Below are 16722 nucleotides of genomic sequence, written 5' to 3'. Positions count from 1 at the left end.
AGGAGATGAGAACAGAGATGGATAGTATCTAGTAGCCTCTTGTCAAGCAAGATTAACATGCTCCATTTGCAGCGAATTGTATGTATTTGAGACAACTGAACTGAAATCCTATTCATGTCCTCAAGGTACTAACATCCAACTGAAGGGGAAAAAAAATGTGTGTGTGTGTGTGTGTGTGTGTGTGTGTGTGTGTATGAGAGAGAGAGAGAGAGAGAGAGAGAGAGAGAGAGAGAGATTGAACAATTTCATTGCCAAAGAATCAGCTATACCTATATGTACTGGTGGATGGAGTTAATGTTTTATTCCACTCTCTTCTTGCTTGCATTGTTTCTGAAGAGAAGTCTGATGTAATCCTTATCCTTGTTCTACTAAAATGTCTGTTCCCCCACCATGCATCCCTGTCTGTCTTCTTTCAAGAATCTTTTCTTTGCCTTTGAATTTCCTCAGTTTGAATATAATATGCCTAGGTGTAGTTTTTGTTTTGATTTTGTTTTGTTATGCTTAGGTATTTATCCTTACTAGTGTTTTCTAAGCTTCCTGGATCTGTGGTGTGATGCCTAACATTAATCTTGAAAAAATCTTAGTCATTGTTTCAAATATATCTTCTTTTTGTTTCTCTCTTTTCTCTCTGACATTTTCATTACATGGACATGAAATTTTTTTTTAATCTCCCCAAGTTCTTGAATATTCTGTTCTGTTTCTTTTTTCCTCAGTCTTTTTTTTTTTCTTTTTGCCCTTTCAGTTTGGGAAGTTTCTAATGACATTGTACTCAAGCTCACTAATTCTTTCCTCAACCATGTCCCATCTACTAATGAGCACTTCAAAGGCATTCTTCACTTCTGTAACAATTTTTATGGCATTTATTTTTATTATCTCTTAGAATTTCTGTTTCTTAACCTACATTATCCATCTGTGCTGGCCTGTTTTCCTTTATTTTTCCCAATGGAATCCTTAGCATATTAACCATAGTTATTTTAAATTTCTGATCTGATAATTCCAACATCCCTGCAATATCTGAGTCTGGTTCTGGTGCTGGTTCTTTCTTTTCAAACTGAACCAGAAACCGCATCAACAAATAAATAGGGAAAAAAATAATGGTATATCCATACAGTGGAATACCTACCACACAACAGTCAAAAAGGAATAGACTACAAGCAATAACATGCATGAATCTCAGATACATTATACTAAGAAAATGAAGCCAAATATAAAAGTACTGTGTAATGCAGTACCATCCCATTTATAAGAACTTCTAGAACAGGCAAAATCAATGTATGGTATTGGAAATGGATGTCTGCTCAGTGCTGGAGAACTGACTTCAAAATGGCATGGAATGCGATGTCAGGAAGATGACAGACTAGGAAGATTCACACCCTTGTTTTCCCACAGAAACATTGAATAAACAATTAGAAACTGAACAGAGTGACTTTATATGGATTCTGAAAATCAATCAAAGATCTTTGGCAACCAAGTGAATATCCATTTAAAAAAAAATTTTTTTAATGCATTCTTTTGATTAAAAAAAAGTGCATGGTGCTTTTAGTTGCTTTGTTCTACTCACTGGGCATGCAGTGTAGTTTAAGAGAAGAAACTGACCAGACCTCTCTACAAACTAAACTCAAAATCAACATAACCAAGGAAATAATGAAGGTTGGATCAGAGATCAATGAAATAGATAATAGAAAAATAATAGGTAGAATCAACAAAACCAACCAAGTTAGTTCTTTGAGAGGGTTGTCTGGCTGGCTAAGTTAGTAGAGCATGTGACTTTTGATCTTATGGTTGTGAGTTCAAGCCCCATATTGAGTGTAGAGATTACTTTAAAAAGTTAGTTCTTAGAAAAGAATAACAAAATTAACAAACATTTATCTAAACCTACTAAGAAAAAAAATTCTCAAATAGTCAAAATCAAAGATGAAATAAGGATACTGAATCAACTTTACAGATATTAAAAAGATTCTAAGTATACTGTAAACAATACTATATCACCAAACATTTCTGGATAATTTAAATAAAATGTGTAAATTCTTTGAAAAACACAACCAACTACAGCAGAATCCCAAAGAAATAGAAAATCTGAACAGATGCATAACTATAAGGAGACTGAATCAAAAATTTCCCAGAAAAGCTTAAGATCAGATGGGTTTACTGGTTAATTTTACCAGGCATTTAAAGAATTAGCAACAGTCATCCTCAAACTTTTCCAAAAACTTGAAGAGGAGGAAACATGTATAAACTCATTCTTTGAGGTCAGCATTATCCTAAAACCAAAGTCAAATAAAAACACTACAAGATGAGGAAGCTAGAGACCAGTATTTCTTACGATAATTGATGCAAAAATCCCCAACAATATGATAGTACACTGAATTCAAACAGGACACTGAAAGATTATATACCATGACCAAGTGGAATGTGCTCCTGGAATGCAAGAATAGTTCAACATATGAAAAACAATCAATGTAATTCACCATATTAAAAGCATGAAGGGGAGAAAATACCATCTTATTGATGCAGAAAAATATTTGACAAAATTCAACACTCTTTCATGGTAAAAGGTCAACATATTGAAGATAGAAGGAAACTAAATCAACACAATAAAGCCATTAAATGAAATATTCACAACCAACGTTATATTAAATGATGAAAAACTGAATCATTTCCTCTAATATCAGAAGCAAGGCAAGGACATCTGCTTTCATCATGTCTTTTCAACATTTTACTAGAAGTTCTAACCAGGTGAATTAGGCAAGAAAAATATCTTAATGCCATTCAAATTGGAGAAGAAGAAGAAAAATTATCTATTTGCAAATGACATAATCGTATATGCAGGGAATCCTAAGGAGTGAACAAAACTTGTTAGAATTGAGAAATAAGTTAAAAAAAATTACAGGATACAAAATCAAGACATAAAAATTAGTGGTGTTTCTATGCACTAACAATGAACAATACAAATAAATTAAATAACAATCTCACTTATAATAATATAAAATAATAAGATACTTAGGTACAATAATCACCAAGGAGCTGGAAGATAGGTACACAAAAAACTCCCAAATGTTTCTGAAAGAAATTAAAGATGACAAAAATTGATGGAAAGATATCCCATGTTTATGGATTGGGAGACTTAATATTTTAAGATGTCAGTACTACTTTAAGCTATCTACAGACTCAATGCAATCCCTATTAACACTCCAGTGTGGTGGTATTTTGTTTGGTCTTGCAGAAATAGAAAAATCCATCCTAGCATACATATGGAAACTCTGTGGATTCCAAATAACTACAACAATCTTGAAAAAGAACCAAGTTGAGGTCCCACACTTCCTAATTTCAAAACCTACTACAAAGCTAAAGTAATCAAAAACAGTGTAGTGCTGGCATAAAGACAGACATAGACCAATGGAATAGAATAGAAAGCTCAGAAATAAACTGTTGCATAAATGTTCAAATGATTTCCAACAATAGCATGAAAACTGCTCAATAGGGAAAAAAACGGTCTTTTCAAGAGATGATGGTGAGAAAATTGCATATCTACATGTAAAAAATTTAATTTGGACCCATAACTCATATCATATACATTAATTAACTCAAAATGGACCAAAGATCTAAATATAAGAGCAAAGACTATGAAACTCTTAAAAGAAAAACATACAGGACATGTTTCATGATATTATATTTGGCAATGATTTCTTGGTTAGGAAACCAAAAGCATAAGCAACAAAGGAAAAACATAAAATGCACTACCTCAAAATTTAAAATGTTTGTGCATCAAAAGACACTACTAACAAAATGAGAAGTCAGTCCACAGATGGGAGAACATGTGAAAATCACATATATGAAAAAGAATTAATACCCAGAGTACATAAAGAATTCTTACAACTCAACAACAACCAAAAAAATGAACAACCTGATTAAAAATGGACCATCAACTTGAACATGTCTCCAAAGAACATATATAAGTGCCCAATAACCACAATAACCTCATTAATCTATAGGAAAATGCAAATCAAAACCTCAATAAATAACACTTCACATTATCCATTAAAATGGCTATTAACAAAAAATAGTAGGGGCATATGGGTGGATCAGTCAGTTACGCAGCCAGCTTTGGCTCAGGTCATGATCTCATGGTTTGTGAGTTCAAGCCACGCGTCAGGCTCTAGGCTGACAGCTTAGAAGAAAAGTGTTGGCAAGGATGTAGATAAATAAGAAGGTTTATGCACTGATGGAAGGAATGTAAAGTGGTGCAGCCACTATGGAAAATGGTGCAATAGCTCCTTAAAAATTGAATAGAATTACCATATTATTCACTTCTAAGTATATACAATTCTACTTCTGAGTATATACCTAATGAATTGAAAACAAAGACTTGAATAGATATTTGTACACTCATGTTCATAGCTCATAGTTCATTCACAAGAGCCAAAAGGTGGAAGCAATCCAAGTGTCTATCAACAAGTAAACAGATAAACAAAATGTGATATATATGTCTTAAGAAGAAAAGAAATTCTGACACATGATACAATATTGATAAATTTTGAAAACTTTATGCTAAGTGAAATGAGCCATTTACAGAATGATAAATATTGCATGATACGACTTACATGAGGTACCCAAAATAGTCAAATTCATAGAGGCAGAAAGTGGGATGGTGGTTTCCAGAGGCTGCAGGAAGTAGGGTATAGAGAGTTAGTGTTTAATGGGTACAGGTAGGAAAGTTCTGGAGATGGATGGTGGTAATTTCTGCACATAATGTGAATGTATTTGATGTCACAGAATTGTATACTCAAAAACAGTTAAAAAGAGGAGGGGCTGGGACGCTCAGTCAGTTGAGCATCTAACTCTTGATTTCAGCTTAGGTCATAAGCCCAGCATCCTGTCAAGGCCTCATCATACTCTGCACTGAGTGTGGAGCCTGCTTAAGATTCTGTCTCTGTCTTTGTCTCTCTCGTCTCTCTCTCTCTCTCTCTCTCTCCCCCCTCCACCTTGCCCCTTCTCCTGCTTTTTCTCTCTAAATAAATAAATAAATACTTAAAAATAGTTAAAAAGTAAATATCAGGGCACCTGGGTGGCTCAGTCAGTTGAACGTCCAACTTCGGCTTAGGTCATAATCTCACAGTTCGTGGGTTCAAGCCCCACATTGGGGTCTGTGCTGGTGGCTCAGAGCCTGGCGCCTACTTCCAATTCTGTGTGTCCCTCTCTCTCTGCCCCTCCCCTGCTCTTGCTCTGTCTCTCTCTTTCTCTCAAAAATAAATGTTAAAAAATTAAAATTTAAAAAATAAAAAAAAAAGTAAATTTCATGTTGTGGGTATTTTACTGTAATACGAGAAACATGGAGGATGATTAAAATGCTCTGTTCCATTTGGAGGGATGGTTACATAGGTGAATACAAATGATCGCAGTCTGTTTCAGTAAACACTTAATATAGTGCATTATAAGTAAATTATCTTTCCCTCTTCCTTTTTTCTCCATGTCTTTTCCTCCCCTGCTTCCTGATCTGTTGGCCTTTATCCTGCTAATACATTCACTTGATGTGAAGTGTTTAAGGGGGGAGTCTAGGATTCATTCAACTATGCAACATCCACACTGCCTAGTATAGTGATTGGTATATAAAGGTTAACAAAACCTTCCTTTTAAAAGTTTTAAGGGACACCTGGGTGGCTCAGTCTGTTAAGATCTTGATTTCAGCTCGCGTCATGACCTCACAGTTTGTAAGATCAAGCCTCACAATGGCCTCTGCACTGACAGCATGAGATTCTCTCTCTCCCTCTCTCTCTGCCACCCCCACTTGTGTTCTCTGTGTGTGTGCTCATGCTAAAACAAATATTTTAAAAATATAGAAAAAATGGAACAAAAAACAATAAAATAAACAAAATTGTTAATTCAGTAACTTGTTTACTGTAATGCTAATGTTTATTGTGAGCATACTACATGCCAGACTTTAAACCCTTATGACCTTGATGTGATGTATTACTCCCTAACAACCCAATGCAGTGGGCACCTCTTTTATGTATCAGGAAATTGAGTCTTAGAGAAACTTAGACATTTTCCAACTATATAGAGCCAATAAGTACCACAGCTGGGGTTTGAAATGAGCCTTTTTGACTGTAAAGTCTGTGTTTCTTAATCTCTCAATAGGGGTATGCTTTACTTTATATTTCATGATGTGTGAAATATAAACAGGGTATATAATCAAGAAAGTCCTATAAACTGGTCCTGCTACACAGGTACAGCAGGATTTGGGCTCCTGAGACATGTTCATGGATGTCACAGTGAGAAATTACCACAGAAACAGCTGTACTTCAAATGGCCAAGGAAATGGGCCCATAAATCCCTTCATTTTAAAATGCATCCTACAATTTTAGATTACTCACATTGGCTTTTCCATCCCCTAAAGTTTGCAGATATACTTCCAGAATGTGCTGTCATGTCTTTTGTAATTGTGATAAAAAGGGAGGAGGGAGGCATACCTCCCTTGCAACTGATCAGAATTTCCTGCCAGTGGCTTTAAGAATATTGTCAGAATTTGTGAATACTGCAATTATAACAAGCAGGAGGAGGCAGGACAAGTGAAATACCAACTATCTAGGGAGAGATCATTATCTCAACTAGGATTCAAATGTCAGAATCTCTGGTTGTAATTTCAGCGACTACCCAATTACCTCAAAATGGGTGAGAATATCTTCATTAGAAAAAGTAGATGTGTGTGTGTGTGTGTGCATGCGCATGTGTGTGCGGGTGGAGAAAGAGACAGACAGATAGAGATAAAGGACACAAGTTTACCTTTTCAACAAACCTGGAGCAACTACTACATGTTAGGTATTGTACTGGACACTGGGATACAAAAACCAAGAGTGGATATTAATGTATTTAACAAAAGACGTAGAGAAAGCAGTAAAAACAAGGGGAAGAGGAATATTTTTCAGAGATGGCACAGAGACACAGCCAAATACAAAGGTGAATACCATTACCCCCTTCTCTTTCTTACACAGTGTCTTATAGAAGTTACCTCCATGTGAGCACAGCCAGTCTCATAAAACACCTGACTGACTGAATCCTTTTATGTAAGAGATGGTGGCTCTGTCTTTTATCCATTGTGAGAAATTCCAAACAGTAACCAGGAAGCCTTTTGCTGTAATGGCATCAATCACAAGCCATTCCAGTCAAAGTGGACAAATAGCTCATATGCCAATCCATATATCTGAGAAAGACTGAGAATAAATAATTTAATTGCACAGGAGCAAGTATGACATGACCTAGACGTCACATGCTACATGCACTGTGATGGTCTCCATAACGGACATTTGGGTGGGCAGGAAAACAGTAAGCATTGGAAAGTCTGTGAACTTCCAGGCTTCTAGGAGTACGGTCAAGGTTGGACCTGGTCTCTTGGATAAGAAGTCCTGACAAGACAAGGCAGGACTCCAAATCACCCAGGGCCTATGGTAGGCCCAACACAGAGTAACAGTAACTCAGTAACAAGAAGGGGATTGACAGCTACATGACAGGTGGGAAGCCGGGTTCAGAAAGAACAGGATTCTCACAGCAAGTGAGAATCTGAGCCCTTTGTAGCTCTTTGCCTTGAGTTAGCATGGGCACTGGGCACCTGTGTGTGTGGTCCTATGCCCTGGTCAGAGGGGATGGAGACATTCACACACTAGACCTGGTAATTGTTGATTCCTGTTAACCACATTTTTTCTCCTTCATTTATTTACCTCTGACTACTAGGTAATTCCACTTTAGACTGTTTGTTTATTTGTTTGTTTTGTTTTGTTTTTTCTCACAACTACATATTTTCCCCTCCTCTTTAGCACTGTGTCTTCCTTCAACTCTTAGCTAACACCTTGGGAAAATCTCTCTCATGTTCTTTTCTTTCCATCTTTGTCTTTCATTTCCTTTATGTATCTTCCTTTCTCCATCTATATTTATGAAATAAATCCAATAATCAGAGAAGTGGCAAATGTATACATGTACTTGAATCCAATAAGATGAAAGCTATACATCTTGAAATTGAATTTGGCACAACATAAAAAAGACTAACTCCAAAACTTTTGAAAGTATTCAGGAATATCTTTGAGAAAATGTTTCTATATTATCTTCCTCTCATTATGCCTACTTTTCTTCAGCATTGGCATTCATGATAAATAGAAAATTATCATATTCATTTTGTTCTCGTTTTTGTGTAATTACCTCTTCTACAACAACATTGTTTTATATTATTCTTCATTGCTAATGTATCTTATTTTGGATAATTATGAGTTAAATTATCTTCTGTGGGCTAGCCAGAAAACTTAACAACCACTTAAAACATTCTTTGTTCCTATTATGCAGTGGAAACTTGGTTAATCGAGATGCCATAAATTTTCACATCCACTGAAAATGTTTAATATTCAAAACTAATTTTTAAACATTTTATTGATCAGCACTTTTATGAGAAGCCAGGTCAAGTCCTTCAGCATCTCTTTGATTTAAGCAAAATGTGTAGTCTCCAGGGAAGAGGAGGCCAAAAGGGGTCACATGTTTTCCTCCAGGGTATGAATCAGAGGCAAGGTGAGTAAAACGCTTGTGGTTCTCTATTTTCACAGCTAAATGGTTGAAATTAAAATTAAGGATAGGGACATGGAAATGTGAAATATATAGTTTAGGATTTAAAAAATAACTTCTCTTCATTCATTACTTCCATACAGATCACTCATTTCCTCACAGTTCTCCAGAATGCTCTGGCATTGGTGGGCTCTTGTCAACAATCACCTGCTCATTTTGTCTTAGTTTGCAGGGTTCTTGGAAATACTGGCATACCGTGGGGGGTCATGTAACAGGAGAGTATAACCCACAGGATGGGTTCAAGGTGAAGAGCACCAGTGATCAGCCTGACAGTACCCTGGACCCTCCTGGCAGCTGTCACTTTGTGTACTATTTGCATCTTGCATCAAGTCCGGTTCCAGACAACAGATTCACATGCAGGGGAGGGTAGGTGAGCAGCAGAAAGCAAAGACTGCTAGGGTGGATCAACGCACAGCTCTCAACTGAAAGGTAGATTTCCTGACCTTTGGTCAGGTGCAGGACTGGGGCACACAAAGGGTGCTTTTGTTTTTCTCTGCTGGCAGCACATGGAAGCCTTCTCTGTTCTCTATACCTGGGTGGAAGTTCCTCTAAAACTGAGAAGAAGAAAAAGGTCTTCCTGGAGCAAATCCAGACACATAATAACCATGTGACCAAAGTCAAGTGACTTAACTCTTCTATACTTCAGTCTCTGAGTCTGTATTTAAGGATATAAGTACTTTGAAAATCACATGAAACAACATTTGGCCTGGCCCCTGAACCACACTAATAAAGTGTGCTTGTTTTAAAAGCTCCCCCCACTTGCCAATGTTATTAAAGAGTCTGTGGTATGATTCTGCAGGGACAGTGGCATAAGGCTCAACCATGTCCCATCTCTAACCTTCTCTACCAAGGAAATGACACATAGATCAAGGCAGGGTAAGTGCTGAGCTGCAGAGACATTACAAATTCAATGTTCACATCTTAAAAAAGATACACCAGGGCACAAGGAACCGCAGGAAGGTGCCATTTACTGGAAGGTGGGAAGGGACCGATAATGCAGCCTCTCCCCCAATGCCCACCCCATGCATGCTTTCTCTCCAATTCAACTAGACCCACCATCAGCAACAGCAACTCCCTGCAAGGAAAATAATAAACAAATAAACAAATCTGAAATGATCTGGTGCTCTCTTGTCTGGATTTTTAAAAAATCAAGAAAGATTAACACTTGGTTCCTAACTTAATAGACAATGCGAATTTCTACTGGCCCTAAAGATGGTCCATAATTCCCTCTTATCTCATGACTGTGAAGACTATTTCCCACCAACAGATAATTTTCAAAGTCCTCCCTTGGGAAGGTCAAGTAAGACCTATCTGGCTCCGCCTCTCACTGCATCTCACTGCCGACCCCGTCAGATCTGTAACACATGCTTGCCAGTGTTCTGTCTTCCCCAGCAACCTCAGAGGCCACCATGCCCATGGTTAGCAGGCCAAGGGCACAATCCCTTTTCAAGAGCTGGAAGGAAAGAACAACAGAGCGAAACTGAACACAAGGACCAAATTTACTTAAAGACTAAATAAATAAATAAATAAATAATAATAAAAGACTTATGACAAAAGGCGCTGAATTTTCCAAAGCAATCCAAGGCACTGAGCATATATCATGAGTGTTTTAAAACTTCCTTCCCCGGCTTTTTGACATGCAGTACTCAGTGTATGTGTTGGGGGAAGCAGACAGATTCCAAATAAGAAGTGACGTCAGAGAATGTCAGGGAGCGTCAGGGAGGATCAGCAGCCTGGCAGCCCTGTGCTCCCCAACCCCAGACTGCCGGCCTCTGCAGCCTTGCCCCAGTGCTGACACACCAACTTCCAGACTACAATCCCTGTCTGCCCCCTTCCGCATCCTGCCCTGTGTATCTCCTTGTGACTCCAGCAGACACAGCCTCACTTTTAAGTATATGACTCTAATGGCACTTAGAACACTCCTCTCAATCCTACTGCCTTGTTCAGTATCTTGCCCTCAGGGATAGTGGGGCCTTTTGCATAGTTTAAGATCAGACTGCGACCACTGGTGGATACAACAGTCCCTTCTGCAAGGGACTTAAGCAGAATCCAAAAGTCCCTGAGGTCTTCACGACCAACTGCTGTGCCTGAGTGTCCCAGCATCATATTTTGAAGAGAATGGAACTCTGTACTTCATTGCTGTAGAGGTAATAATACATGAAAAGATATTGAGTCCTGTTAAAAAGGATTCAAGCATTCAAACAATACTTATTTTTTTTAAGGTTTTTGTTTTGTTTTTGAGAGAAAGAGAGACAGAGTGCTAGCAGGGGAGGGTCAGAGTGAGAGAGCGAAACAGATTCTGAACCAGGCTCCAGGCTCTAAGTTGTCAGCACAGAGCACCATGCAAGGCTCGAACTCACGAACCGTGAAATAATGAGCCAAAGTTGGTCGCTTAACCCACTGAGCCACCCAGACGCCCCCAAACGATACTTATTGTTAATCCTTTGTATCCATCATGATATCTGTACTCAGTATGTAAGACATGACTCCTAGCCTCCAGGAGTGCCCAGGCTAACCCTAACCGTATCCACACTTAAATGATAGACCCCTGGTGTGCATCTGCCAGAACAGAGAGACTTAGCAAGTGGTATTGGAACTTAAGGTAATTCTTGGCCTCAAGGAGAAAGTAGGATGTTGAGGGAAAGTGGAATGAAACTAGCACATTTTAAAGGTACATATGTATGTGGGAGAAAGGGATGGAAGGGAGAGAAGGCAGAGCTCATGAAACTGGAAAACACTGAGAGTATAATAGGTTGTTATTGAGGAGTCCCATATAGCACCAATGACAACCTCCATGTATACATTGCTTTGTAGTTAGAATAATGTCATATACTTCATCTCACCTGATGTCACACCCTGGGAAGATATTGCTTCTAGGTATACACAATTGGACTTGAAGTACTCAAAATCATGTAGTTAGTGAGTATAGAATAAGAACCAAATGCAGGTATTCAGGCCCTTGACTCCAGTGCCCTTTCTAGAGCACTAACACAGCCCATGAGTGGTGAAGTATGTGCATACATGTGGGAGACACTTAAGTCGGGGTAGGGTCACTGGAAACCCACTTGCTCAGAGCTCTGGGGGCAGGAAAGGAAAGAGAAGTGATTCTTGGCTCTGGTTCCACAATAGAAATAATGGAGGAGATTTTTTAAATCTCACAAGCCCACCCCTAGCCTAACTCCAGAGATTTTGATTTCATTGGCCTGGGAGGCTGGCGGATTTTTTAAACATCCCAGGAAAGTCCAGTGTGCACCCCGGGGCAGCATCACAACATGAGGGGTCCCTTATGGACCAGTAATTGCTTCAGCATCCTTTTATGTCTTCATCTCCCCAGACCAAGAATGAAGATGCTGCACTTACCCATGACCTTATTCAGCTTGGGCAACTTAACTACTGCAATGTGCACAAGTCGTGCACCTGTTTCCAATAATAGAGTGGCTGGTCTGAATTTTCTAATTTTCACAAAGAGAAAGCCTCTAAGGGTGAGTGCAAAATAGAGAAAAATACTGAGGCAAACAACAGTGCGTTGTCCTTGGGAGCTTGACTGCCCCAGTTGCTTGGGCAAAATCCTGCTGCTCAGATGATTCCTTGGCAGTAGTTAACCCTCAAATACTTGCTTCCAAATGGATTAGCTCAGAACACCAAGTGAAAATGCAGGGACATTTTAGAAAAGAATTATTAAGCATAATCCCAGATCAGAAAGCCTGGATCGGCAAAAATGATTATCCTGCCCTATAATACATACATCATATATACATCCATCCATCCATCATACATACATACATAGTACATGCATACATGCATAATACATACGGTATGTTGCTGGGAGCTTTTGTTTGTTACAGCAACAACCCCTATCTCCATCCTACTTAGGCCCCTCACAATGCTCATGTATGTATACTTAGGGTTCCACTAAGTAACTAAACCAAATTTAGAGGAGATTGAGGCCCAGACAGAAGATACATCTGGGTATCATCCATGCAACTGAAATGGCTTAACAAGACCCATTTGACCACACGGAGCATCCTGGGCTCCTTTCCTGATACGGGCACTGATTCAGACATAGGACTTCTAAATACTTGTCATATCTAATCTAACAGAAAGGCACAGAACATTTTTAACCCAACAGCAGATAATTGTAATGAAATGACTCTGGCCAAGAGGGCCCATTTGTAATAATGAATTCAAATCAGATTCATAGAAGCTATAATTCAGCCATAGTGAATACCACCTTCATTTTCCATATCATCTCTCTTCCAAGAAGGCAAAATTACTCAATATTCAAATAATTATTTTTACTTTTCAAGTAGCCCTGTGAAGTAGTTATGAGGAAGATAATATTGCCTCACTTATGGAAAATGAGTTTTATCCACGTTCAAAACTTCAGTGTCATCTCTGGCACATCACTTCCTAATGTCCTTCAATGCAATCAAAGACCTATCAAAACAAAACTGATATCTCCAAGGAAGGAAATCATCCTTCTCTGAGCCTTGCAATTTCTCATTGGAAAATTCAAACAAGGACCCAGCTTTCTCCACGCCTTTGCTTTTCTACTAGGTCTCTGGCCTCCTATGTGACTTCATTCAAGATTTAGAACGAGACGGGATATTTTGGTCCAAGGCAGCCACATTCGAAAAGACTTTCTCTGGCTGATAGGCCTGGGAACAATTCATTTTTTATCAATGCCTTTTGCAGAGTTGATTCATTTAGGACGCTAAATTTCCACACTGCATTCCCAAGAGAACATCTTTAAGGAGACTGAAGTGTGACCATACTTAAGAATTACAATTTTTAAGAGAAAAATACAACACAAAATAAAACATGATACATCTATCTGGGGTTGAGTCTAAGGGCTTCCTGAGACTAGAAGCCAGGACTCCCCTCTGAGTACTAACAAATAAGTTTTCCATTGACGTGGGCACCCAGCTGTTAGCCAATAAACCAGAGGTGCACACAAATCTAGATTTCTGGGGTCCCCAGAAAGCTTCAGGAGATTTGTATGTTGTTTTAAGAAACATGCTGACAGGAGTGAAATCAAAACCTTAAAAAAATTATAAATTAATAAGAATTAAATGATGAAGGCAAAAAAGGGAGAAAAGGATGAATTACAGGCAAAAGGATGTAAAGTGGAGTCACCTGATAAAAATGAAGAATAACAAGAGAGAAGAACATGAGGTAAAAGAAAGAGAATATAAAGAGATAACAATGTGGACAATGTGCTGAATCGCTCTATTTCAGGGCAAATTATACAGAGGAGAGGCAAAATCAACACAAGCCGTGTTTACTTTTTAAAAAATAAAGCATGCAATCAGGTAACAGATAACAGTTATACTCGCACATGTAAGGTTTTTTTTTCCTCCACAAAGCACAAAAAGCAACTATTCAGCTTTTCCCATTTTTATTCCCATGCCCATTACCGAGCCCAGCTGCTGAACATTTGAATTGAAGATCATGAAACCAGGCCAGCAGCTAATAAAAAAAGGTAGAGCAAAGCTGGCCCTCTGCTGGTGGAATCGTCTTATTGCATCCCAGAAAGCAGAAAGCTGGAGTTTTAAGTTTCTGCTTTAACTTTTAGGGGCAGGAAAGGGACAGAAAATTTGGAAGGTTCAGCAAGGAGGTCTCATTCAGTGCTAGGCTTCTTTGCTCCCAATGCCAGATTAGAAGATAATGACAGGTGGGTGGCAGTATCGACATCCCCTCACACATAACATTTACCAACATCTCGTTGGTTAACATGTATTGTAGTCAGCGTACCCCTCCTTTCTTTGAGCCTACACGTCTGTTGCAACTGTGCATCTCACAAGTCAATTCTCAGGGAGTCTGCTCCCAAAACGTCTTGAGACAATGCACTCTAGTCCGGGACAGGCTGAGGAGTGCCCACATGGATGGAAGGGTTTCCCTCCTACTGTTGGGGAGGGCAGTCTGTCACTCACCACCTTGCCTCCCTTTTTCTCTCTTCTTCCAGGGCCCCTGGGGCACCAACAGACAGGACTGTGAAACCTGTTCTCTTCCTTAAAAGAAGATGCAGCTAAGAATCTCCCAAAGTGGCAAGAATCCAACTTTAGCCTGGAGCTTAGGGAAGAATAGCTAATTTCCCAAGAGGTCTCTTCTTTCCTTTCCCAGGGAGCAGCTTGTCCAGATACAAAAAGAGTTCAACCAGGGAAGCCAAAGAAACAGGAAGGAAGCCCCATCCTCAATTGTTCCTTGGAGAAGCCAGGCTTCTCAGCTGCAGAATCTGGGACAGCATGTTTTATTTTCACCATAACCATCAAAGTCATAGACAGGGCAAAGGCATTCAGCCTGTGTACACGGTGAGCCGGAGTTAGGCTGGGACGTCCCTGAATCTGTCTCCTAGGACCAGAACTGCCTCATTAAAGGGATAAAAGATGATATCTGCTGAGCTGGTGGAAAGTGGTGGCTGCATTTTTATTAAAGTCTCTGCTGCAGCGGTCCAGTCCCCAAAGGTTCATATTCCAAGAATCTCCACCCCTCTGCCTGGAGCATGTAAGTGATTCTCCGTAAGTCATTAAGGTAAAACAACAAGCTTTCTATTGTGCTTTTCGCACAAGACTGATGTCGTTGCATAAAAGCTACATGTTTCCGTTCCTTGGCCTGAGCCTGCAAAGATGAAACTGACCTCATAATTTATCATGGAGGTCCCAGGAGCACCACACATGGCTGACATGGATGGCTGCATCTTGAGCAGACTCATAAAGGGCCATGTTCCAGCACTGGCAATTCCAGGGCTTGACATTTTAGGTATTTCTCTGGTAGGAGCAAGCCACCTCATCCCTACGACTGTCTTGCTTTATCACATACCTTCTGGTCTGTGAGAGAGCCACCAAAGCTCTCAGTGATCTCAGATTGACCCCCAGGACTGCAATTGCAGGGCTCTCGTGTTCTCACCTTGGTGCCAGGGCAAAAGTGAATCTAGCCATGACGTGGCCCCATAGATACATGGAGTCCCAAGCACCAACCTCAGTGCCCTGGGTCAGATCCTGGACCAGAAAAGCCAGAACAAATGACAAACCTGCCCAGGAAAATAAGTGTAGGCAGCCACAGTCCTCAAGTGGGCAACTCGTGGGCTTGAAGAAAGGCCCTTCGCATGCCCCAATCCCCCCAACAGAGCCTCTGCTCACTCATTTTCTTTCTCTCTGGCTGGCCCCTACCCACATCCTCACATCCGAGGGGCTCAGTCCCCCGCTGAAGTACAGCTCCCTACCTGAGGGTGGCGCTCTCCCCCTGCCGGACCGTCACGTTGTCCATAGCTTTGGGGAAGGTGGCATCTCCGCTGCGCACGGGCACTCCTGTGGGTACAAGGAACAGCAGCCTGAGAGACACGACCACGAGGCACTTCCAGGGCAGGAACAGGTACCCACAGACCCCCATCCTCGACGGCCACAACTTCCCAGAACTCCGGCAGAGGCACGGTCGTTGTCCCCCGCCCCGCACACCAGCGTGTCTCGGGCGGTGGTGTGGGGAGACGGGAAGGGGATGGAGCAAGCCAGAAGCAGAGAGGGGGAAGGAGGAGAAACGAGTCCACGCTCTCCGGAGTCTAATGATTCTTCCTCAAATCCTGCCTCAGCTTTCCAGCCTAGCAGAACCAGATGCCCCCTCCTGCATCCAAAAAGAGCTTTCTTGACGCTCCCCTGGGGAGGAGGGAGGCAGCCAGGAAGGGAGAGGAAGAAGGAAGGTGCAGGGATGAAGGTCACAGATTGCTCTTTCTCTGCCTCTCTCTTCAAGCTGCTACTTTAAGATTCAGTTGGGCACGTTCTGCAGAGGTCTGGCATCAAAAGTTTATAACCCAAAGAAGCAAGGCAAGTGTCTCTGACATAAAGGAGATGTCCTAAATGCTGCCGCTTCAAGGAGAGGAGAAAATGTTTTATTAGCTCATACACATGTATAGATGTATTTATAGACCAGCCCGAGTCTCGAATCTGGAACCCAAAGACGGCAAAAAGTTCCAGCGCGGGGACGGGCGGCCGTCGCAGCCCGAGGATCCGTCGGTGCCGTGGGCGTCCTCCACCGCAGCCCGGGCGGCGACTGGTGGCCTGCCCTGCCCGGCCCGCGCAGCCAGCCCGCGGAGCGCCGCCCGGCGCAGGCTCCGGGCGCACGGGGAGC

The 16722-nt window shown here is 40.7% G+C and overlaps 1 protein-coding gene across 5 annotated transcripts in view; it reads right to left on the bottom strand.

Moving 5' to 3' along the window:
* OPCML (opioid binding protein/cell adhesion molecule like) overlaps window positions 1-16644 on the bottom strand; it is a 485591-nt gene extending 468947 nt beyond the window's left edge. For all 5 annotated transcript variants that reach the window (XM_029957396.1, XM_029957398.1, XM_029957397.1 and 2 more), the window contains exon 1: window positions 15824-16644. In XM_029957396.1, coding sequence (XP_029813256.1) covers window positions 15824-15990 — 167 coding nt within the window. In that variant the 5' untranslated portion in view covers window positions 15991-16644. The remainder of the gene's footprint in view (window positions 1-15823) is intronic.
* Window positions 16645-16722: the final 78 nt, after the last annotated feature.

The sequence above is a fragment of the Suricata suricatta genome, chromosome 11 (assembly GCF_006229205.1).
Source record: "Suricata suricatta isolate VVHF042 chromosome 11, meerkat_22Aug2017_6uvM2_HiC, whole genome shotgun sequence".
Taxonomy (NCBI): Eukaryota; Metazoa; Chordata; class Mammalia; order Carnivora; family Herpestidae; genus Suricata; species Suricata suricatta.
The sequence above is the reverse complement of the archived record's forward strand: the minus strand, read 5'-3'. Positions and strand labels throughout refer to the sequence as shown.